Genomic DNA, 25,790 nt, shown 5'->3' on the forward strand with positions numbered 1-25,790 from the left:
CAGATTCCTGGGACCCTTCACTAACGACTTCCCCATCAATGTGACAATGACACATTAATAACTGCTTTGGGGTCTAGTTGTTCAACCAGTTCCAGATCAACCCAGTGTATTAGGCAGAGAAATCATGTGGTTAGACACACTCAGACTCAGCACAGTGTTGTGACTAATACTTTGATTTATTCTCACTTCTTTAGACATAACATAGTTTTATCTCCTGTATTTTCCTTTGGTTTGCTCTAATGGGCTACTGCCTGATGATGGGACCTTTAGGTCTACTTGAAAGTCTGGCAATTGCTGTTGGAGATTCTGTCTCCCGGCCGTGCCTTCTGCTCCTTTCCCCAGAGAGTTTTGAGTTTTCGGTAGTATACCTTGCAACTGAAGCCTTCCTTGAACCCTCCTTTGATGTGACTTTTTAAGGAGTGCAGTGTAGGGTACATGCGGCAGCAGGCCACACATTTGTAGCCATTCTGCTGGGCTGGGTGCCACTTGGAAGCAGTCAGGATGTCCTGGGATGTGATGTAGTCCTTGGAGTCCAGGCCTGGTCTAGGTTTCTTAGTGATTTCCCGGGGACAGGCATTTTCCAGGGAGGAGGAGGAAGAGCAGATGCTCTCAGCCATCTCCTCAGGCTGGCCAATGTCCCCCCTGCCCTCCCTTCCCTCATCCCGTTGTACCTCTGGGAAGCTGTAGGTCTCCAAGTGACTTTCTTTGTCTGTGCACACAAAGTAGCTATAAGGGGAGAACCAGGGCCGGTAGATGGTACAATTCCGCCTCAGTTGTTCAGTGCTTGGCGTGTCCCCCAAGGCACAGTCTAATAAGGGAAGAAAAGAGCTGAATCTAAGCCTTTGGTACTTGGGGAATCTCTCTGGGCTTGTTAAAGTTGGGGGCTGGTTGTCCCCAAGAAAGGAAGTTGGAGATCTGAGAAGCATCGGTGAAGTTGGGAGAGCAATCTAGAACATTCAGCCTGCTCGGTTTTTTGTTCTTTTTTTTTTTTTTGGTGGGGCAAGTCTACTAGCAGTTCAATCCCCCAGGGCAAAATAGTCAGAATCTGGGGCAAATGATCTTGAAAAATTGGCCTGACCTGGCCAAATCTTGTTGCTTCCTAAGAGAGTCCTCTAGAGATAACCCTTCCCCTGAAGCCAGACACAGAGACCCCACCCAGAAGGTTACCCAGAACACAATTCCCTGTTCTGCATTTATGTTAACAAAATGTTCATGTTCGTGACCAATTATTTTTCCTCCTTCTCCAACCTTTTCCCTTCGCCCTGCTCCCTGGGACTCAAGGGGTGATGTCTTAGAGAAGAGAGCATTAGAGAAATGCAAGTGGATAGGAGGTCATGAAAGTACTCAATACCCATTTCCTCAGGGAGCAGCCCCCTCACTCCAGTTTCACACACATAAATGAAGACAAGATACATGCATCTGCATATGTGTATATATGTGAAAACACACACAGTTGGGAAAGACCTCACCTGCTGAGAACACTGTGTTATGTACCCCGTGCCGGAGAGCACTGCATTGGTACTGAGGTGGCAGGACCTGAGCAGGGCTGGACAGCTCAGCAGGTCCAGGAGTCTTTGAAATGTCTGAGTGACAGAAGGAAACACTCTGGTAAGCTAAGCTGAGAGTCATCCTTCTAGGACTTCCAACATCATTTGGGGGGAGATTCCGCTTTGGTTTTTTGTGCTCGTCTCAGCCAAATGACCTCCTGAGATTGAGATAACACCACAAACATTGCGGTGAGGCAGGGCCATTCCAGATGACATTCTAGGAGATTCCTACATCAGACTTTCATTGAGATACATGAAAGAGCAGACTGGGTGTAAAGGAGACAGCTTTGTTCTTCTGCCTGGTCCACCTTTTCCTTTCACTCACCCCCTTCTTGTATTTTGTCATGTGTGTGGCCCTTAGTTCTGTGGGTTTTGAGACACTCCTGAGCTTTGTGTCTTTTGTGTAGAGTTACGATCACAGCTACCATACTGTTATGAAGGACCCTTTCTTGGATGTTAAGGATAAGCCTTGGACCCCAAAGACTCAACACATAGAGTCAAAAAAGTGACCACAGAGCAGGATTAAGGTATGTGCCCTGGGTGCTCTACCTTGTTAACCCACTGAAATCGATTAAGCGTAACTAGAAAGTTCATCTACATTTGTTTCCCAGAGAAATAGCAATTCTTAATCTTGGATCATAATCCTGTAGACATTGTTTTTTATCTATGCAAAGGGGTACCTGAGGAAAAAAAACCACTCATTGGTTATTCCTCCCTGTACATATCAATGAGTTTTCTCACATTAGGATCCTAGTGGTGGACCCAAAGGCTAAGTTTCTCTCTCATTTGTCTAAACAAAGCCAGAATCTACCATGATGATTAGGGTGGTAAACCATCTTAAGAAAGCACAGGCATCATCTCGGAAATCAGTACAAACCAAAGGGATAAAAATCCATGGAAAATTTACAGGATGTGTTTTGGTCACCCCTGCTGTAGAAATGAAAACTACATTAATACCACTTTGGTACTTGTCATGGTGGCAAGGATTCTAACCCACCACCCATCTAGAAGAATAACTGGACCCTCGAATCTTAGTTTATGTTCCTATACATCAGCTCTTTGGGCTAATAAGATACTCCAAAGGAAGATAAACTCATGGTTCCCAGCTTCACCCATAGTTTACCTGGTAAGCTGGTAGCTCGAGAGGATGTAATATCAGGAAAAGTATTCATGGCAGAGGAAGAGATCCGTGGTCCTGAAATGCTAAGGAGAGAGAAGTTCTCCATGTTCTGACTCTTGGTAAGTTATGGAGATGGCTTTCTCTTCCTCCTTAGAGGCTAGTTGTGTTGTCCAGGCGATAAACATTCTGAGATCATTTGACATCATAAGAAGGTCACATGATTCCATGGCTGGACCAGTTGCTAATCAAGAAAGAGCTATCATCCCCACTTTTCTTAGGCTAACTCTAAATTCTTGTTATTTCACTTGATCCTACGATTCCTAAGTAATTTTGTACATAATTCGGGTATTACTCAAAGAATAGTAGGCATCATGGTGACATTGTTCTAGGTAAGATCTTGGTGCCCTTCTATCTTCATCTTTCTCTAGTCTCTTCAATGCACCCTTACCCAGCCCTATAGATATGTCTTAACTTGTTGATTCCCTTCTTGCCTTACTGCCCTCAAAAAATGAAAATAAAACCAAGTGCTTTATTGTAGGTTATCTTTGTCACCATAATCATAGATTATGTAGCAATGCATTATGTAGCAGTTACATGGGATGGCTTCCTAGCTGAGTGACCCTGGGCAAGTCACTTAACCCCTCATTGCCTAGCCCTTACTACTTTTCTGCCTTGGAACCAATATATATTATTGATTCAGAGATAGAAGGTAAGATAAGGGTTTTAAGAAAAGTTAAATGGGATGGGGAGATATATGGAATCAGGCATTTTCCCCTGCTTGACAAGGGATTGCCAGAGTTGTGAGGGTATGGAACATGTGTGGGATTACCTATGGAAGAGAGGAAAGGCGAGCAAGAGAGAAAGGGGGAGAAGAAAAAATTAGTCTTACTATGTTTCTTCAGGGTGCCTAGAATAGGATGTAAATAATATTCCTTCACTCATAGTATAATATAATAAATACCCCATTTGGTAAAACCAGCTCTAGTGGAGGTAATAGTTACAGCTTACCTTGGTAACTTTGATGGTCTTAGTATACTCATTCGAGGAAATAATGTATAGTGGAAACAGTGGAATTGGGGGTAAGATCCCTGTCCTCGTTTTGTCACCAAATAACAGTGTGTCTTAGAACAAGTCATTTCCCCATTTTGGACGCCATTGTCTTCATCTGTCATATTAAAGGGTTGAAATCGATGACCTCTCATTCCTTCCAGGTGGAACATTTTAGGATGCCGTGATTTGCATACTAGGAAATGATAGGTAGATATTGATAAGTGATACTGATGAGGCCTGGAGCACCTGGGATTTCATTTTCCCTTTTTCCATTTAAATTCCACCACTGATACCATTTTAAAAATAATAAGTCTAGTGCTTTAAAAACACTCTACAAGACAATGGGGGAGATTTTCCCATCTAGGAAAGAGCTTTTAGCCGATACAAGTCAGTCATTTACTTAGCTGGTCATTTCTGAGATTCCCATTATACTCAGGGCAGTAGGACCCCAGTCTGGCCCGATGCAATCCCTTGGCAAGTGAGTGTTGGAGGCTCAGGGGCAGGTACGGACACCTTCCTCTACTGGTCACTTTATGCAATGTTTCTTTCTCATTTCTTTCCTGCCTGCTTTCCGAGCCCCTGCCTGGGTCAGGTAAGATACCCTTTACCCCACTGGTGAAGCATGCTGAAGAATGCCCCTTTCTCTTCCCCTGTGTGTGCATGCTGTGTGTGGTGGCAGCAGGGGGAGGGAGGCCTAGTCCCAGGTTCAGTCCTTCCTCGCCTCCTTTATTTACTGGAGTCTTGTTCTTCTTGGGGATTGTGGTCTCAGGCATTCTTGTGTCTAGGAGATCAAAGTTCTAGGTTCTCTTCCCTGATTTCATGTCACTGCCCATAGATGTCCTAGCTGAGAAGATGCTGTTGCTGTACCCTTGTCTTTTCTCCACCCCCAAATTTAATTGTTGATCTTCAATGTGGTTGTAGTCAAGGGAAATTCTTGGTTTGGTACCACGTAGACCATGAAAGCAGGGGGATTCACTCTGTGTCATGTCTTAAGGAAAAAAAAATAATTCCCACCTGGACAATTCCAGAAGGCCTATTGGAATTTACCCTCTGACATAAATGCTAAACTTGCCCAGGTATGATTCTAGAAAGGATTCTTGGGTTTCTGGAAGTGAGAAGGAACAGTTTAATCATGTTCCAGGCCACCCCCTTCCTGAAAGTATTGGAACATTCCAGAATAAACAGTCAACTCAATTGTTCTCACAAAATCATTCCACTTCAATAAACCCTTTGACTGCACACTGTTTTAAGGACCTTATGAAGGACCTTCTCTAGAGGAACTTGTGCTCTCAATATGGAAACAAGACAGAAACATACATATGAACTCATTAAAAAATATTCAGTGGATCAAAGGATCATTTATTATAAATGGAGGAAAAATATTCATCTATGTCTTCTTCCCCTCCCCCAGTAGAATGTAAGTTTCCTGAGGGTAGGGACTAAGACAATTCCATTTTTCTCTTGGTTTCCCCAGGATCTGGTCTAGTGCTCTGTTCTAAGTAGGTACTTAATAATTGTTGTTCAAATTGAATTGGAATTTCAAATGGAAATATATAGTGGTCTGTGTTGACTACAGTGAGATCCCACCCATACCTACCATGTTCAAGTAGGTGCCTGTCTCTGGGAGAGGAGCAGAGACTCTAGGGATCCACGGTGACTACTCAAATTTTTTTTCTGATTATTGGGTTTGGTATGTGTTGGTATGCATTTTCCCCTTGATTTAGATCCACTTTCCTGATACTCAGGAAACCTCAAACAATGAAGCCACCCTGGGAAGAAAGGCTACCTCCAACTTCTCCATCCTGCTATTGGCCCCCATTCTATGTCTCCTTTTGGGTCAGACTAAAGTATGTTCTGGCTCAAGCAGCACCATTTAAGTGCATTGGTTTAGATGATGGGGAGGGAGATGAGAAGAAGAAGGAGAAAGAAAAAAATTTTTAATTAGATAGGCATAATCATACAAGCCACCATGTGGATAGTAAAGAGGTATTCATGCTCTGTTTTGGAGGGTGTTAAAGACATCCTCAAAGTCTATGTAGTGTGGGTGAGCTTGGACATGGCCTGGATGGAGTCAACTTCTTCTCAGTGCACACAGAAATGACTTGGGGTGAGTTCCTGCAAAAAGCACGTCTGTTGCCTCCCTATTGCTTGATGTGAATGGATGGGCCCTACACTAGTTCTATTTCCAACCACTTTTCTGAGTTATAAAGTTCAGGGCATGAGAATCAGGAGGAGTGAAAGAGGTGAAAGGCATGGAGTTACATAATGCTGGAGAACAAAGACCTTTTTTTGGCCATCTTTCCCGTCCAAATTTTCTTGGAACATGGAACTTGCTTGTCCAAGGGAATTGGTGGGATATCACTGCTTGAAACTTGTTAGAGGGAGAAGCTGTAGGGGACCCCTGGCCATTGATCAGTCCAAGGTAGAGAAAGTTGCTTTGTGATGTGAATTTAGACGTGCTCAAGACTATATCACAATCTAGGTAGTTCTTAGAAAGTTGTAATGAGTGCAGCCACCTAAAAAGAGGGTGTTAAAGCTCCTATAGAATCTTTGTCCCTCCTGCCCTTCAAGAGATGAACAAGGTCCCTCTAGTTAGTGTATATAAGTAGAGAACCCAATCTTCAAATCCCAGGCTCTATACCTGTTCCTAGAATGACCAAGTGGTAGTCATGTAACCTTGCAGAAAAATTGATGCTTAGACTTGTAATTCAGCAACACTGCTACTGATTTATCTCCTCCTGACCCTCATTTTTTTCATTTGAAGGATGGGGTTGTCTATGACTGCCTCTGCCTCTTCCGTTTGAGAGGTAGCAATTCAATTCAACTAAAACTCAGCTCTAGATCTCAAAGATCCCCAGAGAAGGGAAATTTGTTATCCACTACTCATTTGCTAGTCCCAGGGTCAAATGATTGCTAAGCCCAAGTAATCCTTGAGAGCAGATAAAATCTCCAATAGTACCTAAAAAGTAATGCTATGTAAAACTGGAATGAGCTTCCTTGGCAATAGTAGGCTCTGCCTCCCTAGAAGATGGATGGTCTAAAAGGAATCCTTTTTTGTGGGGGAGGAAATGGGTTGAACTAGATGGACTCTGATGCAGCTTTCCATGCCCTCATCAGGCATGAACAGTCAGTCCCTAGATTCTAGATGGCATGGACCATGGATGCAGTTCATGATTGTCAGTAGGAACAGGGTAGCTACATGGTAGAGTTCCAAAGAAAAGTCTTCTGGTCCTCCTCAGCCATCCTATCCTTTCATCCTGGTATGTGAGGAGTCACATAATTGGATAGAAGTGCTCATGACAGTATGTGGTGTCATGATAATGTCTTCCGTCCTTCTCTAAATTCTTACTGCTTCCAAGGACCTGGTGGCATGAATGGGCATGTCCTGCAAGAGTGCAGTTTCCAACTCTCCTCTAAGAAAGTGAGTTCAGGGGACTTGAGGGTTGGGAGGAATCATAGAGGTAAAAAGTGTGGATTTAGATAAGATACCTAGAGAGGCAGCATAGTACAATTGAAAGAACGGTTAGAATGGGAAACTGTGAAACTTGGAGCAAGTTTCTAGGCCTCAATTTCCTCATTTATAAAATGAAGTGATGAAATTAAAAGATTGCTCAGGATCCAGGTCCAAGTCAATAATAAATAAGCTCTGAAACTATCAAGTGAATTATAAAATATTATACTCACTGGATTTGGAATCAGAACAATTTATCTTCAAGAATTCAAACCTGACCTCCTATACTTACTGGCTGGGTGACCCTGGACAAGTAGCTCGATCATCTTTGCCTCAGTTTCCTCATCTGGAAAATAAACTGGAGAAGGAAATGGCAAACCACTCCAGTATCTTTGCCAAGAAAACCCAAATGGGATCATGAAGAGTCAGGCGTGACAAATGACTGAACAAAAATTAATTGTGGATTTAGTCACTGATTATTTTATATGTATCTTTTCTATGGTGTTGGAAGGATTTAAGAATGCTCTTGGTAGCTCCTTCCTGAGTATTTCCAAAGCTTTTAAAAGCTGAAAAAATTAGGGGTTTTATTGGAAAATGCTTTGCATATAGAAAGAGGGGTAGAGTAGAGGAAATGTTATCTATGGAGTTCAGACAAAAAACCTTTTCACCCTCTACCTTCCTGCTTCTTTATTCCTTTCTTTTCACAGTTGACCAAAGCATGTTTGAGAATTCTAACACAGCACCCACACCAAAGCTGCAGCCAAGCCGTTCTTTCCCCCACCTGTCCAAGTCTACTGCCCCCAGTTCAACAACTATGGGCCCCCTGGAGCCTAGTGGGCCGGGACTCAGAATGGGCAGCAGCCAGCACCTCAAGAACCTGGGGAAGGCCATGGGAGCCAAGGTCAATGATTTCTTGCGGAGGAAAGAGCCAGTGAACCTTGGGAATGCTGCAGGAGTGATGGAGATCAACACCAATGCGGGAGCCACATTGTCTGCTCCAGGCGATCCCCTTCCAGGGACATGGCAAGAAGAAGAAAGGTGAGCTACAGAGTGGCCCTGGGCAGTCCTACAGAAGTTCCATTGGAAGTAGAGAAGAGATTAAGGGGAGGACTGTTAAGTGCCTTCATGTCCAGTTCTGTGTGAGGCAATACAAGGTGAACCCAAGGAACATAAGACATGCATGCACATATACACACACATACAAACACAATCTTGCCCGCTGGGCACTTACATATTATGATGTCCCTATCTGTTCCTTGGGCCGCTGGATGGCACCGTGGATAGAGTGGTGAGCCTGGAGTCAGGAAGGCCCGAGTTCAAATGTGGCTTCAGGTACTTTCTAGCTATGTGACCCTGGGTAAGTCATTTAATCCCCTTGTCTCAATTTCCTCATCTGTAAAACAAACTATAGAAGGAAATAGCAACCCACTCCAGGATCATTGCCAAGAAAACCCAGATGGAGTCATGAAGTGTGGGACACGACTGATGTAACTGAACAACAACCACAATATTAATTCTTTCCTATTATGTGGGTCAATTTGTTGGTATCTAGTTGAGCTCAAAGAGAAGAAATGTTAGATCTTGCTCTCAAGGTTATTGCACCTTGAGGATGGGGTAGGAGAGATGAGTAGGTTTGGGGATCAGAAGGGTCAGTGACAAGCTACTTGCAAATCAGTGACACGTTTATTGATTATAGGCACATTTTTATAGAGAGTTTCAATCAGGCTGAGGGATTAGGTCATATACAATGAAGGTCAATAATTCACAAGATCAAGACAATAGACTTAGTTCATCGCAGTGAATCTAGACAGAGTTTTCTATAGGCAGATAAATCAATATGTCAATATGTTACTATCTAACCCAGATTCTCATAGAATGCCCGCATTGGTAGTTTCTTGAAAGGACATGCAGTTTCAGGAAAGAGGGAGGAGGGAGGGAAAGGAGGGGTGGAAGTCTCAGGTGAGGAGTGAGCTACATGTTTGGCTTTATCTAGACTATGGCTACCCAGAGACTTTGCAAGCTGGGGGTCTTTTAGGCTTCCCAAAGCTTTGCTTGATGGAAGTCCCTGCTGTTCTTACACTGTCCCCATAAAGAACAACTTTTAGAGTTGCATTCAATGTCACCAAAGACTTCATGTCTAATACAATGTTTTCCCCAAAGGTAATTTTTGCTTGTTTTGTCATCAAGCTCAGAATTAATCAAGAATTTATTAAGTCTATTCTATGCTAGGTTCTAGGGATACAAAGATAGAAATGAAACTGTCCTTCCCCTCAGAGGTCTTCCATTCTTGCAGGGAAGACAACATGAACATTTATAATTACATACAAAATAAATCCAAGGTAACTTGGAAGGAAAGACCAGGAAAAGCCTCACATAGGAAGTAGTCCTTGAACTAAAGGGAGGAGTAAGGAGAGAGAGAGCACATTCCAGGCATGGTGCAGAATGTATACAAAGATGGAGAGGCTGCAGATAGGATGTTGAGTATAAGGAGTAACCCGGTCACTTTGGCCAGACCATAGAGTACACGAAAGGAAGTCTTGGTGGTGGCTAATAAGCCTTAAAAGGACACACAAGAGCTAGACTAGAAAAAGGCTTTTTAGAAGTCTTAACAGAGGGGTTTTGTTTGTGATCCTTCAGGGAACAGGGTGCCCACTGGACTTTACTGGGCAGAGGACTGATATAGTCAGATATCACTTTGACAGCATTATGGAGGATGAGTTGGAGGACACTCAAGTCAAGGGGATGGTTTAAGTTATTGAAAGTGGTCTAGAAGGGAGGCGACAAGGGGCTAAGCTAGAGTGATGACTGTGTGAACGGAAAAGGGAATAGATGTGAGAAATGGTGCAAACGTTGAGTTAACAAAATGATGACAAATTGGACGTATGAAGTGAGGGAAATTAAGGAGAAGAGAATGCACGTTGAGGTCATGAACTTCCTGAAAAGATGGGAGTATCCTTGATAGAAAAAGGAATGTTTGCAAGAAAGGTTTTGGGGTCAGGAAGGAGATAATGAGTTCTATTTTGAACATTTGAGTTTGAAGTGCCTCTAGGATGTCCTACAGAGGTAGATCTGAAGTTCCTTGGCAAGACTGGGGCTGTATATACAGATCTGGGTGTCATTTGCCTAGAAATGACCAATAAATGTATGGGAAAGATTGTATTGAGCAGGGAGGTAATTACCAACTTATTAGATGTTTTCCAGGCCTTCCTACCACAGGAGGGTCAACTCTAACATCTTTGTGAAGAAGGTAAAATTTCTCTGCAGAACCTTTTCTGTCCTCTTTTTATTATACCAGATTTGTCATCCAAGAAGTCATTAATGGCCTCATGCCGAACTCCAGGCATCCCCACTGTGGTATCTTATGACCCAGACTTTTCTCTTCTCCTTGATCTGTGTTTTATTTCCTCTGGTCTCTTCTGTATCAGGACTAATCTAAAAGCTACTTTGAATTAATGTCCAACTGGCTCTTAGAGATAATATTTGCATTTTTTAGCAGTGGCTATAACTTGAAAAAGGGATTAAAGATGGAGCTTTAGGGGCCATACTAATTGACACTTTGGTGCTGTACAAGATCCAACTGGACTTGGAGTCAGAAATTCTGCATTCCAGGCCTGACTCCATCACATGCTAGCCAAGAGACCTTCAACAAGTTCCTAGGATCCTAGCATTAGAGATGGAAAGGATCGTGGAGGGCAATGAATCTAACCCCTTCATTTTACATAGGAGGTCTACCAAGATTAAGTGATTTGCCCAGGATCACATGACTAATAATAAAGTAGGATTTGAACCATGGTCTTCCCAAATTTAGGTTTAGCTCTATCCAGTAGAGCCCCTTACCTCTAAGTAACTTACCTCTTTTCAACCTCAGTTTTCTCATCTGTAAAATACAGATAAATCTATCTGACGGATGTGCCTTATGTAGAAAGTGGTTTTTAACAGTGAAGTGCAATGGAGTTCTGAGCTGTGATCACAGACTTGGGTTTCCTTTGAGGTGACTGACCCCATCCTGTTTGTGCATTCTTTTCTTTTTTCTTTCTTTTTTCTTTTTTTTGTGAAGGCAAAGATACTGAACTGCTTCCTTGATTAGAAGTCCAAAGCTCATAGAGTGAAGTCCCAAATGACAAGGTCTGGTTTCCACAGCTGACAGGGAGAAATACCTTGGATGAGTCCCTGAACTCTGAGTCTCTCTGCTCCTACTTTCTATCCATGCATCTAGGAATGCCCCACTTAATCACCAAACCACAGAGGCAGAAGGACCCAGAGCTGATGGTCATCATGCTTTTGTTTTAAGGTCTCTAATTATGGGACTCACAATCTGCCTCAAGGCATATCAGAAATGGGGGACTAAGAAGTCCCTCAAAGTCACACTATTGTGTGGCCTTAAAAAAAGAGCCTATTTGGTTCCCTGAGATCTTACCCTTCTGCCCTGGGTCAGGATAGGTCTTATCTCTCCCATTGGATGGCCAGTTCTTTGTTGATGGCTCCTATGTCTGGGACTTTGTATCTTTTCCCAACCTTGGGTGTTTTTCAGCTACCTATAAGATCTTTGGTAAAAACCATTGACTGAATTTCTGGGGTGCTAAGTAATGTCTGTCAAACAACCTGTCTCACAAGATCTTGGTAAGGATGAATCCATGATAGTGATTCGGAAAATCAGTGTTTAAGATGCCTGTTGGGCAGCTAAGTGATGCAGTGGATAGAGTGTCAGGCCTGGAGTCCAGAAGGCACATCTTTCAGAGTTCAAATCTGGCCTCTGCTGTGTGACCCAGGATCAGTCACTTAACCTCTTTTGCCTCAGTTTCCTCATATGTCAAATGAGCTGGAGGAGGAAGTGGAAAAGCACTCTAGGATCTTTGCTAAGAAAACCCAAATGAAGCCATGAAGAATTGGACATGACTGAAATGACTAAGTAATAGCAACAAAGATGCCTATTAATATAATGTATAATAATGTTCATGATTCTATGCAGTAACACTGGGGGCTGGATCACTGCCTCTGTGGGATTGTTTTGGCCTCCTAGGAGAAGAAAGAGTGGCATTAAGTCAAAGCTTACAGACCAATTTCCAAAGCCATTTGTCACTGGTGACATTTATCCTCTGAGGCCTGGGATGGTCAACATTACCGAAGCACTAATGAGCTAATAATAAGAGCTAGTGATCAGTGGTTGGCATGCTTCTTTCAGCCACAGGTCAGAACAGTGGTGCTATCTCACCCTGCAGCAAGACTTCCTAGACTTGAGTCAGCTGGCTGGAGAGTGCCTCAGGCAGAAAGGGCTCTTGGTCTGTCCTGAAGGGAGCCCCAAATGGCAAACTAATTGGGAGAAGCGATCCTGATATGGAAGCCCTCAGAATTCAAGCCAAGAGGCCTCCTTGTCGTTGTTTTGGGCTATGGTTGGAATCAGATTTGAAATAGGCCTTAGAGGTCAACCAGTTCAACCAATCTTGCCCATTGCACACGTCCCCTCGGTGTCCTCTCAGAGAAATGTTGGCTAGCTTTTTCTTGAATGCCTCCAATGACATGAACCCAACTGCCACATGAGACGTCCATTTCCATTTTGTTCCATTCTATTAAAAACTCCTTCCTTATGCTGAACTGAAATCTGTCCCCTTGAAGCTTCCTAGTTCTAGGCTTTAGTGCCTCAAATCCTTCTCCATATTATCGTCATTCAAATATTTGAAGACAGCTAACATGCCTTACATGACATATTCCTAACTCCTTCAACCACTCTACTTTAGCCTTAGCTTCTGGCCCTTCCATATCCTGGTTCCTCTTTGATGGACCCACCTCAAATTGTCAATATCCTGCTTCAAGAGGTGGAATGTGGATTAGAACTGACTCCCCTCTCCCAGAAGTCTGACCAGCATGGACTGGGATGGAACCCGACTTCTTTATTTTGTATACTCTCTCTTTAAAAAAATAAATCCTTACCATCCATCTTAGAATCAATGCTATGTATTGTTTCCAATGGAAGAGTGATAAGGGCTAGGCAATGGGCATTAAGTGACTTGCCCAGGGTCACACAGCTTGGAAGTATCTGAGGTCAAATTTGAACTCAAGATCTCCTATCTCTAAGCCTGGCTCTCTGCCCATTGAACCACCTAGCTGTTCCCTCTATATTCTCTTTCTATGAAGCTTTACCCATATTAACTTTTATTCCATTTTATTTTATTCTGACTATCCAGTCATACCTCTGACTCATACCAATATACCAGTTTACTAAAACTCTTCCAAGGTTGGGAAAAAATACAAAGTCCCAGACATAGGAGCCATCAACAAAGAACTGGCCATCCAGTGGGAGAGATAAGACACATCTTCACCCAGGGCAGAAGGGTAAAATCTCAGGGAATCAAACAGGCTCTTTTTTTAAGGCCACACAATAGTGTGACTTTGAGGGTGTCATCTGACTTCTTCTCTCCTGTCTGGGATCTGAGAGATGGTTCAGGAGAGTGAAAAAAGCCATGGCCTTGGGAGTCAAGGAAGGACTTGGTTTACATCTGCCATCTATCATTCATGAGCTCTGACCATGGGTAAACAACTTGAGGTCTCTGGGCTTCAGCTTCCTTATCTATAAAAATGGAAATAATATCTATAAAGAAGCAATATGGTCCAGGGGCTAGAGAGCCTGGGTTCAGAATCAGGAATCCTTAGATTCAAAACCTTTCTTAGACACATGATAAACATGTGGCCTCTGACAAGCCTTCCAACCTCTCAGAGCTCCCCCCTGCCCCAGACAGCTCTCTAAAGCTCTAAATTGCAGAACAGTTGCTCATCTTTATAGGTAGAGAGGGTGCCCCCACCATGAAATCAGAGATCTTAACAAACAAAAATACCCACCCTTATGTACCAGTCTAGCTAGGCACTGGGAACAAAAGAGAATGGAAATCTGTTCCTGTCCTCAAAGAGTTTACATTGTTTGGGGGGGGGGGGGAGAATTCGCTCCGTATAGAGAGAAGAGAATGCATGATCATTTAAAGAGGAACAGGTCTGGAAAGGCTTCCCTTAAGGAAATGGTCCCTGAGCTGTGCCAGCAGTGCAGAAAGCCAAGGGACTCTAAAATGTAGGACTAAGGAGAGAATGCCATATTGCTTCCTTAGAGATATTATTTCCAGTTTTATAGATAAGGAAGCTGAAGTCCAGAGACCTCAAATCACTTACCCATGGGCAGAGCTCATGAATGTGTAAAAATTAAATGTTTCTAATAATAAAAATATTATATTTTATGAGGTTTATTAAAGATTATTACAAATCAAGGATACAAAATAATAAACCACATGCCTAGGGCTGATTAGCCCATTCACAGCCTACTTACTACATTTTGCAATGTCCGAGTAGAGGAAGAGAGGCCAAAGTAGGCATTACAGCCAGTTTAAATACAAATTGTGATCTCGCCCAGGTGGGGACTCAGGTGATATTATAGGGAATTTTGGGAAGTACCAAGGACTTCTGGGGTTTGAAGTCTGGGGTTCAAATCTCCAATTTTACAAATGATAGATGGCAGATTTAAACCAAGTCCTTCCCTGACTCCCAAGAATCCAAGCATGGGAGTCAGGCCATGAGAAAGTGCAGAGGAAAAAGATGGAGTACTGAGCTCTTGGAAAAAGCAAGCATACAAGTTCAGCTACAAGGATCAAATGAGACCATGTCAACCTTACAACACTACATAAATGCCAGCCATTAATGAGCAATTGATTTTTTTTTATTCAACCCAAGTGTAGAAGTTTCCATTTATCATTCTTAATTTTCATTTTGATAGATGCACTCCATCATTCCAATCTGTCTTATTGAACCTTGACTGTCATCTAATTTATTAGCTACTCTTGACAGCTATACTTTCATTCAAGTCATTGATATGGAGCGGGTTGAAAAACAGAGTCCTCTGGCTCGCCATTTCCTTTCAAGGTGGCTTGGATCCATTAGGCAAAACTCTTTGGGTCTACCTCATTGTATGATCATCTAACCGAAATGACACCAATTTTTGATCAAGATTTTGCCAGATGCCTTATTGAAATCCAAGTAAACTGTTTCTGCAGCATTCTTCTGATGTATTTAGCCTCTAAAAAAAGAAAATGAGGTTTCATCTGGCTTGACTTGTTTTTTAATAAACCTAACTTGATTGGTATGGTCAAGTGGAATTTGAAGATTTACAATAGAATCCTGGTTCTGTTTCTTAAGGAGATTTCTAGGTGGCTCAGTGGATGAAATGCTGGGCCTCAAGTCAGGAAGACCCGAGTTAATTCTGACACTTACTAGTTGTGTAATCTTGGGACAAGTCGCTTAACCTCTGCCTGAATCCATTGGAGAAGGAAATGGCAAACCACTCCAGAATCTTTGCCAAGAAACCCTCAAAGACAATCAGTGTTGCAGTGTTTTGGTCCATGGGATTATAAAGAATCAAAACCAACTGAAAAAAAGTCTTGTTTCTTAATTATTGGGAGACTGCTCTGAGCATCAGTTTTTCTCATGTGTAAAATGAAGGGGTTAACTTGTCTGTCAGATCCAAATCCTATACCACTTCCTTTTTGAAGTACTCTCATCATTTACAAATATGTCCTAGAATTTTGCCAGAGAAAACTTCAAATTTATCAGATGGTTTTCCAAAGTTAGTCCTTTTCCCACTTTGGAATTGCCCATCTCCATTCTTCTCACATCTCTCCCTTTCTCTCAGAAAGCCTTCAAAATCCCTAGCAGTGACTTAGGAATTACGTTGACAGAGTTTATTAATGCCTACATTACAATTTGTCCAGGTCAGGGGTCTTGATTTCATTCTCTCCTTCTCCCCATAATCCTTTCCTCCTTCAAACTCTTCTGTCTCTAATAAGAATTTTACCATCTTATAACTCAGAATTATTTTTAATTTGTCCCTCCTTTTCATCCTCCTTATCCAATCAGTTGTCAAGACCTCTTGCATCTATTCCTCTTTTTCCATTCACCCAATCTTATCATAGTTCTACAAGAAGCCTTTCTCCATCCCCATTGGGCAACTACAGTGCTCAGTGTTCTGTACCTAGTCAGGAAGACTTGAATTCAAATCTGACCTCTGAAACTTGCTGTGTGACCTTGTACCCAAGGTTATTTACTCCTTTTGGTGGCTGTTCTGCAAAAATTCAGGTACTTGTCCTTTAAAACCTGCCGTGGTTCCTTTTCCCACCTTTGTTCCTGACTTTAAGAAAATATCTATTTATAGTTTAATAGCAATTAGACTTGCACTTATCCCCTCACGACACCTGCATGTAGTACTAATTTTGTTTTGTTGTTATTATTGTTGTAAAACACCTGACCTCCCATTGAAAAAGGGGGCCTGCAGAAAGCAAAATGCCCCCAAAGGAGCTTCACCTCTGCTGCTTGGTGTTAATTTTCAAAGAGGACGGTAAGAGTCTTGTTACCTTCTGCCTCCATTAGATCTTTATTTCTGGGCACCCCTCTTTTAGGAAAGACATTGGTAAACTGGGAAATGTCTGTAGGAGAGCAACTCGGGTTAATTAAGAGGCTTCAGTTCATATCCAGCAGACAGAAGATGCAAAGAGGTCCATTTAGGTTGGCTTTAAAGAAATACTTCCTAATTATTATTAGAAATGCCCAGTAGGAATTTGCAAGCCGAGAGTGGACAACTACTTGGCTATATCAAGGATGCCCCATTCTTTCTCAGCTATGGGTTGGACTGGATACCCTCTAAGGTCCCCTCTAACTATGGCATTCAGTGACTCAATGATGGTCCCCAAGTCAGTGACTTAATGATGGTCCCCAAGTATTCTGCCCTGGTCAGACCACATCTGGGCTTTTATGTTCAGTTCTAGGCAAAATAGTTTAGAAAAGACATTGATAAGCTGGACACCACCCAGAGAAGAATGATCAGAATGATGAGAGAATTTGATCAATATACAAAAATCATCAGAAATGCCTGCAGATATTTTGAATGAAAGAGAAATGGTGGAGGTTGTGGTATCTATCTTTAAGAATTTGAAAATTTTTTAGAGGGCAGCCAGGTGGCTCGCTCTAGAGATTAAAGTCCTGGGTTCAAATCTGGTATCGTACACTTCTTCATTGTGTGATCCTGGGCAAGTCACTTAACCCCCCTGCCTAACCCGTTCTGCTTTTCTGCCTTGGAACCAATACATGGCATGATTTTAAGATGGAAGGGAAGGGTTTTTAAAAACAAGGATTTGAAAACTTGCCATGTGGAAATGGGTTAGGATTTGTTTTACTTTTCCCCCAGAAGGAAAAAAAACTAGGAACAATGGTTTGAAGTTGCAGAGATGTGGATTTCAGCCCTATTTAAAGAAAAACTTGCCATCTATTAAGTTATCCTGAAATGAAAGGGATCTTATCTTAGAAAACAGTGAGTTCTCCTCCACTTGAGGACTCCAAGTGGAGATTATATGATCCTTTGTTGGGGACATTCTAGATGAGATGCTTATTAATATGCAAATCTGCATAATCATTGAAGTTATTCCTTCTCTGAGCTTTTATGATCTAAAGTAGCATCTGAATTATAGATTCATTTTTATTCAGATTCCTCTACTCTCTCCCTAAGAGGGGTGTGGGGGATTTCTAGTCAATTTCCAATCAATCTCAATGTCTCTTCTTCCTCTGGATCACTATGCCCCACCCCATCCCTTTTGGTGTCCATAGTTTGATTGGCAGCATTAATTGGATTCTGCTGTTATTTTAACCCTTATCTTCTGTCTTAGAAATAATGCACAAAGACAATTGTCATTCTCGGTCACCGAGAGACTACCACTACTATCTTCTGTCTTAGAAATAATACAAATATCAGTTCCAAGGTAGAATAATAAGAGCTAGGAAATTTTGGTTAAGTGACTTGCCCAGAGTCACACAGCAAAGAAGTGTCTAAGGCTATATTTGAACCTAGGTCCTCCCAACTCTATTGAATCACCTTGCTACTCCTCTGCTGCTCCTTTCTTATTCATCGCCAGTTTGCCATTGCTACTGGAGGTGTCTCGGGCTTTGCAGCCTAAACTCTCCAAGTACAGTGGCCTTCTGTGGGTCAGTTCAGTTTGATTGTGAGAAGCCAACTGGATTGATGAATTCAATATGTCTCATAGGATCCTTTTGGAGAATGCTAAGATGCAGACCTTGCCCACAAAGAAGCTTATACTCCTGTTGAAAAGAGGAGACATAAATAAAGGAGAGAATTAGAGAATAATCAATCAGCAAACATTTGTTCGGCACCTACTATATGCCAGTCACTACTAGAAGTTAGGCGCCCAAATACCAAAATTACATGTACTTGCCCTTAAGGAACTTACTTTGTACTTAAGTACTGTGTGGGATGATGGATAAGTGTAATGAGTTTGAGAAGAGAGGGAACCATCTGGATTAGGATGAATAGTTTCCATTTAGATGGTGCCTTTCACACAGGTCTATATAATAGGAATAGCTAGCATTTATGTAGTGTTTTAGGGTTTGCAAAGCATTTTATACACATTGGGTCTTCACAAGAACTCTGTGAGGTAGGTGCTATTATTATGCCCATTTTATAGATGAGGAAACTGAGATTGACTTGCCTTGGGTCCCAAAGCTAGTAAGTGTCTCAGGTAGGATTCAAACTCACATCTTCCTAACTTCTGCTGTGCCACCTAGCTATCTCTAAGTCATGATATTGATTTTCACAACAACTAAAATACATTATTAAGTACCTCTTGTAACTAGGTGCTAGGAAGACCTGAAAATGAGAAAAGGCATAGTCAGTCAATTAACATTAATTAAGTGCCAAGCACCAGGCTAATTTCTGGTACAAAAGAAAGGCAAAAAAAAAAACCAGCTTCTGCTTGAGAGGAACTCGGTCTAAAGGAAGACAATCTGGAAGCGGTTAGCATGATGCATGCAATAGAAATGGGGTTGGAGTCTCAGAGACTCAGAGACAGTCTCAGAGAGAGCAACTTAGTTTAAAGAGCACTGGGAAAGACTTCTTGCAAAAAGATGGGACTTTAGCCAAGACTTGAAGTCAAAAGGTGGAGCTGATAGGGAAGTGCATTCCAGGCATGGGGGACAGCTGCCGAAAATGCCTGCCTGGATTGGAGAGATGGGGGGTCAGGTGGGAGGCCACTATCACCAGATCAGAGTGTCTGAGAGGGAGCAAGACTCAGTAGGAAGGAGGCAGGTCATTAAGGTTTTCTCTTTTAAATCCAAATAGAAGGTTTTATATTTGATCTTTAGAGGTCATTGGGAGTCACAACAGTTTATTGGGGGCAATGAGCCTGGAGTTAAGAAGAACCTGAGTTCAAATCCAGCCTCAGACATGTACTACCTGTGTGGCCTTAGACAAAACCCTTCTTACCCCTGTTGACCTCAGTTTCTTCATCTGTTAAATGAGCTGGAGAAGGAAATGGCAGACTACACCAGGCTCTCTGCCAAAGAAACTCTAAATGAAGTAATGGAGAGTTGGTTGTGACTGAAGAACAACTAAACAACAATAAAGTTTATTGAATGGGACAGGGGGTTACACTTTGACTTATCTCTTTGACAGCTGAATAGAGAATGGTTTGGAGTGCAAAGAGACTTGAGGCAGGGATGCCTACCAGAGAGCTATTTTACTAGTCTAGGCATGGTCTCTGCCTTCAAGGAGTAGTCTGGTGTCACACAGCCAGTATGGACAGTGTAAAGATAATTTTAGGATTGTGACTTAAAATCTAGATTTAATTGGCCTCCAAGGGAAATCTCAAATAAAATACCCAAGTAAGTCTGTAAATTTATGGTAATTTAATTAATATAGAGGGAAGGAATTTAAGGAGAAGGAGGGAAGAGGATATAGGATTTCTCCTGCCTGGCCTGTGCCAAGGGGAGTTTAAAACTCCCACCTCTAGGTCTCTGAAGAAGATTAGAGACTTCTAAGAGGATAAAGTTGGAAAGTAAAAGAGGAAAACTCAACCAGAAACTCACCACCAAACCAGACAATAGCTTGTAGCCATGCTAAGATGCCGAAAGGCCCAGAACACTGCCACCAATCAACTCTCCACCACAAGAAAGGTGCCCGAGAGAGGAAGTGAACCAAATATATAGACCTTTCATTCTTGTGTCTCTTCCTCTAAATGCCCATATCTTTTAGAGTTCTCATCTTATTTGATTAGATTATATCTTTAGTTACTTAACACTTCTTTGTTAAGTTCACCTTTTGTGAGTTACTTAACCTTTTTGTGATTAATTTAACCTTTATAGTTACTTAATACCTTTTTGTATTAAGATCTTAAAATAGACTTAACTTAAAGTTCTAATTTCACTATAAGGTAAGAGTTAAGTACCTTCATTGTTCAATCAGGAGATTACAACTTTATCTTCCCCTAAAGTATGATCTAAGTAGGGTGGAGTAATTTAAAGTTCACAATTCCCCCCTCCCCCCCCCCCCCCCCGCACTGTCTCTTCCACCATATTGTCTTACAATGGGCAAACAGGGCAGCACCCTGGAGACATCCTGAGCAAAGTTGCTCAGGTTACTATGCCTTGAGCACAAGGTCAGTGTGGGCTCATGGGACAGAGCAGGCTATTATGGCCTGGAGCAGACAATGTGCAAAGGGAAGTAATAGGAGATCAGATTGGAAAGTTAAGTTGGTGCCAAATTATAAAGAACTTTGAATGCCAAGTGAAGGAAGAGTTTGGAATTTACTCTGGGCACTTGGGAGCCTTTGGAGATTTTTTAATAGATAAGTGACACAATAAAATTTGTGCATATAAAAGGTTTCCTTGGCAGGGGTACACAGAATGGATTAGAAAAGGCAGAGGATAATAATTCACAATTTTATCATTTTACAAACGAGATCTCAAATTCTACATCTATAAAATGAAGACTGTGTTTCTAATCTCCTTCAATTTCTCAATCCTATGATCCTCTCGAGAACTCTTTTAGGTAGATAATATTATTATTTATCTCCTTACAGGTGAGGGTTTGGGGGAATAAGTATCTTTCCAGAGATAGTAGGTTTCTTGAAATGGCATCTTTATTATTTTCTTTGTAGGTCAGTTCTTTTGGAAGCTTTCCCCCGCCTTGACCCACCTCCTCCTGTGACCAAGAAACGCACACCTCGGGCCCTGAAGAACCCCCAAGACATGCTGATTTCCCCCCAACCTATTGTGAGCAGCCTGGAGTACGGGGCAGAGCTGTTGGCTGGGCCACTCCAAGAGCCTCCTTCCACAGCGCCTAGCCTAGGAGAGCTGGTCTCAGATGACAACCTGGGACCAGAGGGTTCCTTGGAGACAGTGTCGGATACTGAGGCCCTCCCCAATGGAGAGGTCCCCTTGTCAGTGCCGGATCTCATCCACAAGGACACCCAGAGTGATTTCAAGCTGAGGACATCTGAGTGGAGAAGGGCCTCCTCCCCAAGCTTAAGTGAAAGAAATGGCCTCAAACTCAGTCTGGGTCCTATTAGCCTGACTGAGCCCCAGGAAGATGGCAGCCCTCTACCTCGGGCAAGGACCACCAGCCTTGATAATGAGGGGCCTCACCCAGATCTACTATCTTTTGAGTAAATCTTCCATAAGGAGCACCAAGATCCCTCCTCCAAATCTGGGAAAAGAGATCCCTGCCTTCTTTTTCCACTGTCCAGGGAACTCCTGTCTCAGGCTCCCTCTTCCCCTTTAACCACCACACTTGAAGGCACTAGCAGGTTCCAGGTAGAGGTCCTGCCTGGTCACAGGAGCTCCCAGACCCGAGTAGCCTCCTAGTTGTAGCTTTGCTTTTGTCTAGATAATTTTTCCTTCCCTGGGTGGGTGGGGGTAGGATGATTCCTATCACACTGTAGTCTCCCTCACTTGCTTGTTTCCCTAGTGCTGTTCCATGCCCATTCATTCCCTGTGGCATCCACGCAGACACTGTTGGGATGAAAGTGTGGGTCAGATTTCAACTTGATTTCTAAGTGATTCTTAATAAAAAGTTCTTTTGATGCTGGCAGTAGCCCTCAGGAACAGGCTGGCCACCCTTCATTATGCTAATGAATACGCTAGCCCCAAGGTGATAAGACCAGTCTAACAAGAATCTCTAGAATTCTCTCTCTGGAATGTAGCTTACTCTTCTGTTAGAGACTCGGGTTTCTCTCCTTCTGCTCCCCTCTGGTGGTGATAACTCCTATTCCTCCCTGGATCTCCATATGCAGCCAGGAACGTCCTTCTGGCTCTGTCCATCTTGAGAGAGGGAGGTCTCACTGGGCCAAGACCAGGAGTTTTCAACCATCCATGCAGGGAATGACTGGTTTGGCTTAATGATGGCTACACTCGCCTTGAAAGCCATACATAAGCAAACGGAGACCCAGCTAAAAGGTGGCCTTAAGTGTGGATCTATGGTCAACCCATAGACCATTCTCCACTCATCATCTCTGTTCTTTTTTGTTCTGCTAGGAAGAGAGGGAATCTGGGAAAGTCATTCAAACAATCTCTGAGCTGCCTGCCCTATTTAGCTTACCAGTGTCAGATAAATCATCAACTGAGTTATCCTGGGATCAAAAACTTTGAAGTAGACCCAGAAAATGCCTTTTAATAAGACTGCTCATTTTCTTCTCTAATTCTTTCCAATTGGGGCAAGATGATTACGTGGGAATTTTATATCACTGGTTGTCCCTTAAGATATCACTGTGAGGGAAGACACCACTCATCTCCCCAGGTGAGGCAGACCCTAGTGGAAATATCACAGGAATGATTCCTTCTGAATTCCTTTTTGGTAAGAGGTTTGGCATCCAAGGAACTGACTAGGTGAGGTCCAGTGATGGCCAACCACCTCTGCACCGTTTGTGCCCAGAGCTAGTGGGAGGAATGAGGTTGGTTGCTAGGATCCAGAGCTATGGAAGGAAAGCTGTTTTGGATGAGAGTGGCACTTCTGGGATTGTCCATATTGATATGAAATGCCTAGAATGATATGAAACCTAGAATGGGGTATTGTAAGTAAGTGTATACACGTAGAGTTTAAGAATCAAAGGTGAGGGTATAGTATGTGAGAAGAGGATTGATGTGAAATGTGAGAAAGATGGGAAATCATTAATAGTGTGGATTTATCCCTTACCAAACTACTTTTAACCAAGTTTAAGGTCTTTTGGCAAATGCTAGGTGTATGCTGGTGCCTCTAGAGCCCTGCTTTATCTATAGAGGGGCCTTAGGCCTGCTGTTCTCTCTGATCCTTCAGGACCTTTAGCTCCCACTTTCCTTTTACTTCCAGGCCCCTCTGCTGCTAGCCCTGGTTTTCAGGTACCTCCCTCTGAGTTTAACCCATTGTTTGTTCCTGTTTTCCACCAGGAGCCTTGTGGTGCTGCCTTCCTGTGGCCAAGAGACTGTGTAAGGGGGTGAGCCCAAGCCAGGCAGCATACATATTGAGAAGGAACCAGGCTTCTCTCAGGAGGAGGGCTTCATTTCCTAGTGAGCGCCCTAGGTGGGATTCCTATTCACAGTAAAGACAGCTTTCTGCAAACCTTGTTCTAGCCCAGCCCTATCTCCTACTGGTCCTGTGCTGAGATTTACCTCCTCTCTGCACTTATTTTTCATCTTCCTCTACAGCTGACTTTTGAAAAGGAGTTAAGGGACAACTGCCGCTCTCTTCTTTGTTGCTCCCAGGTGCCACCTCTCCATAATGCCAAGGGGCCATAGGCAGAGAGCTATGGAAGGTTAAAAGCTATTGGATGCCGAGCTGCCACTCATTCCATCTTTGCTACCATCGGTGATGATGTCTCACCCATTGTCTCTACCCTTCTACTCCAGCTTCCATTCTAACCCAAATCAAAATAAGCTTTTCCCATCTCTGTTTAAATCTCATCTCTAATCTCCTCAGAAGATTGATCCTGATCCTCTATTCCCATTGGACATTCAAGGCTTTGTGACAGCTCTGAGAGAGCACCAGAGAGGATCCAGATGCCTAGAACATTGCCTTCCTTAGCCCCAAAGTGTCATAGGAATTCCATGTAACCAGACCACTAAGCAGAGCAGATCTCTGTATATGGTCTTCCTGATGACTTGAGAATTCCCAAGATGGCTCAGGGTTCTATTTAGAAAACTATGTGTTGGTGGCAAGAACACTGTAGATCTGTACCTGAGGGATAGTCCCAGTTTTGGCCTTGACCCTCTATGTCAGGAGTGAGGCTTACAGCTCTGAGAAATAAAGCAATGAAGAAATTGCTCTTTGAAGTGATCTCTCTACCACCTTGGCCCATTTCTTGGCTTCTTTTTGGCAACTCTGCCCTTACCCTTCCTCCATTCCAAAGCTGTTGTCATTAGGCAAATGGTGAGCCACAGAGTGCCTTCCCTGATGTCCCCAGCTTGGATCAGCGCCTGACCCATTTGGGCTCTGTTGATCTTTGTCTCATTTGTCATTAGAGTCATTACAAGAGTTCACCTAAGTGTATCCAGGATATGGAGTTAATGGAGCCAGGCATCTTTCCTATTTCTTTTTAGTCTTTCAATGGTCTCCATCCCCTACCCTCATCTCCCTTGCAAAACAGGGTGTTGTGATCTACCTCACCAGGCCCCTCAGAGGCTAAAGTCTGGAACCTTCAGGTTCCCTCTTGAAGGATCAATGATGTCAAGTCTGAACAATGACTTTAAAACTTACGACTGTCAAGAGAGACATTTTAAGACCAAGTTGCCTTGTCTACCCACATTACCAAGTGATTTCCTGCACCCACCTTAGTGATCTGCCATCCGAGAAGTTATGTCCATCCAAATGACTAGTGCCACCAGTGACGCCCTTTAGGTGGCTTTGGAAGGCAGACTTCTCAGGTGAGGTGGGAGGTAGGGGTGGCCCCTAGACAGAAGGGGAAGGGGAAAGGGAAAAGATGGAATGGGCTATTCTCAACTCTTCAAAAGTGGAGAGAGAAGAGATGGTTTCATTCCTTTCCCCCTCATTCCTCCATACCCACTTTGGTCTGCATTTTCAGATAAATGCCCTGCTCTGTAGAGAACACAAGTGAGGCTTTCAAAGGCTCTGAAACTCAGAAGTGTTTCTCACTTGAGTGTTTTCTCCAGGCAAGTGGCATAGACCAACAGAGCTGGAAGCGCCGTAGAGCTCCTCCAGTCCAACTCCTTCATTTTACAGATGAAGAAATGGGCCCAGAGAAAGGAAGGGAAGGTTGCAGAGCAAGTCAGCGCAGAGCCGAGATTGGAATCTGTGTCTCCAGACAACCAGTTGAACAGTCTTTCCACTATGACGCATTGCACAGATGGAAATGTATATGTATATGGCTCATGTAGAAGCATATGTATATGTGTTATATATGTGGAGATATACAGATATGTATCCAGTCCTTTTAATGAATGAAGGGGAATCTTTGGCTGAATTCAGTCATAGGGAGGAAGAAAAATACCAGATTTACTCTGTTTCTATAGAGTCCATATTTATATTTTTAGGAACTTTCTGTAGAAAGCAGCTGATTGCACAATAAAAGGGTTTGGTTTTTTCCTGACAGTGACAGGACTGGTTTGTTTCTTTCGGGGATGGGGTCACTGATCTGGTGTGGAGTAATGGCGGTTTCCATTCACAGGTAGCTGGCATAGTAAGAAAAGGAAGGCAACAATCCATTGCTCCCTCATTCATGGATACCCCATAGTCCAGCATGCCGATGAGTAGGTAATTCTAAGAAAGATTCTCCTTCCTCTCCTCCCCAGAAATCATGCAGGACCATAAATCTAGACTTGG

General features: G+C 42.9%; 2 protein-coding genes across 20 annotated transcripts in view; one reads left to right on the top strand and one right to left on the bottom strand.

The window, feature by feature from the left end:
* Positions 1–25,559, top strand: part of C2H1orf226 (chromosome 2 C1orf226 homolog) — a 420,186-nt gene extending 394,627 nt beyond the window's left edge. For 11 of the 14 annotated variants that reach the window (XM_007480659.3, XM_007480658.3, XM_056815458.1 and 8 more), the window contains 2 exons: positions 7,876–8,206; positions 21,139–25,559. In XM_007480659.3, coding sequence (XP_007480721.2) covers positions 7,876–8,206; positions 21,139–21,649 — 842 coding nt within the window. In that variant the 3' untranslated portion in view covers positions 21,650–25,559. Of the gene's footprint in view, positions 1–1,581; positions 2,075–4,714; positions 5,135–5,179; positions 7,139–7,875; positions 8,207–21,138 lie in introns of those variants that run through there. The other 3 variants (XM_056815459.1, XM_007480664.3, XM_007480665.3) reach the window with 3 other exon arrangements.
* SPATA46 (spermatogenesis associated 46) lies at positions 158–4,637 on the bottom strand. 6 transcript variants are annotated; one of them, XM_007480667.3, is made up of 6 exons: positions 4,118–4,603; positions 3,676–3,910; positions 2,671–2,750; positions 1,470–1,583; positions 672–808; positions 158–551 (listed from the first exon to the last, which is right to left on the bottom strand). In XM_007480667.3, exons 1-6 carry the CDS (start codon positions 4,488–4,490, stop codon positions 273–275), a joined length of 1,218 nt encoding a protein of 405 aa, XP_007480729.3. In that variant the 5' UTR covers positions 4,491–4,603; the 3' UTR covers positions 158–272. The 6 variants fall into 6 exon arrangements, with proteins under 6 accessions (XP_007480729.3, XP_056671438.1, XP_007480728.3 ...); XM_056815460.1 differs by having other exon boundaries at positions 158–808; positions 4,439–4,637; XM_007480666.3 differs by having other exon boundaries at positions 158–808; positions 4,118–4,602.
* Positions 25,560–25,790: the final 231 nt, after the last annotated feature.

The sequence above is a fragment of the Monodelphis domestica genome, chromosome 2 (assembly GCF_027887165.1).
Source record: "Monodelphis domestica isolate mMonDom1 chromosome 2, mMonDom1.pri, whole genome shotgun sequence".
In the NCBI taxonomy this organism is placed as follows: domain Eukaryota; kingdom Metazoa; phylum Chordata; class Mammalia; order Didelphimorphia; family Didelphidae; genus Monodelphis; species Monodelphis domestica.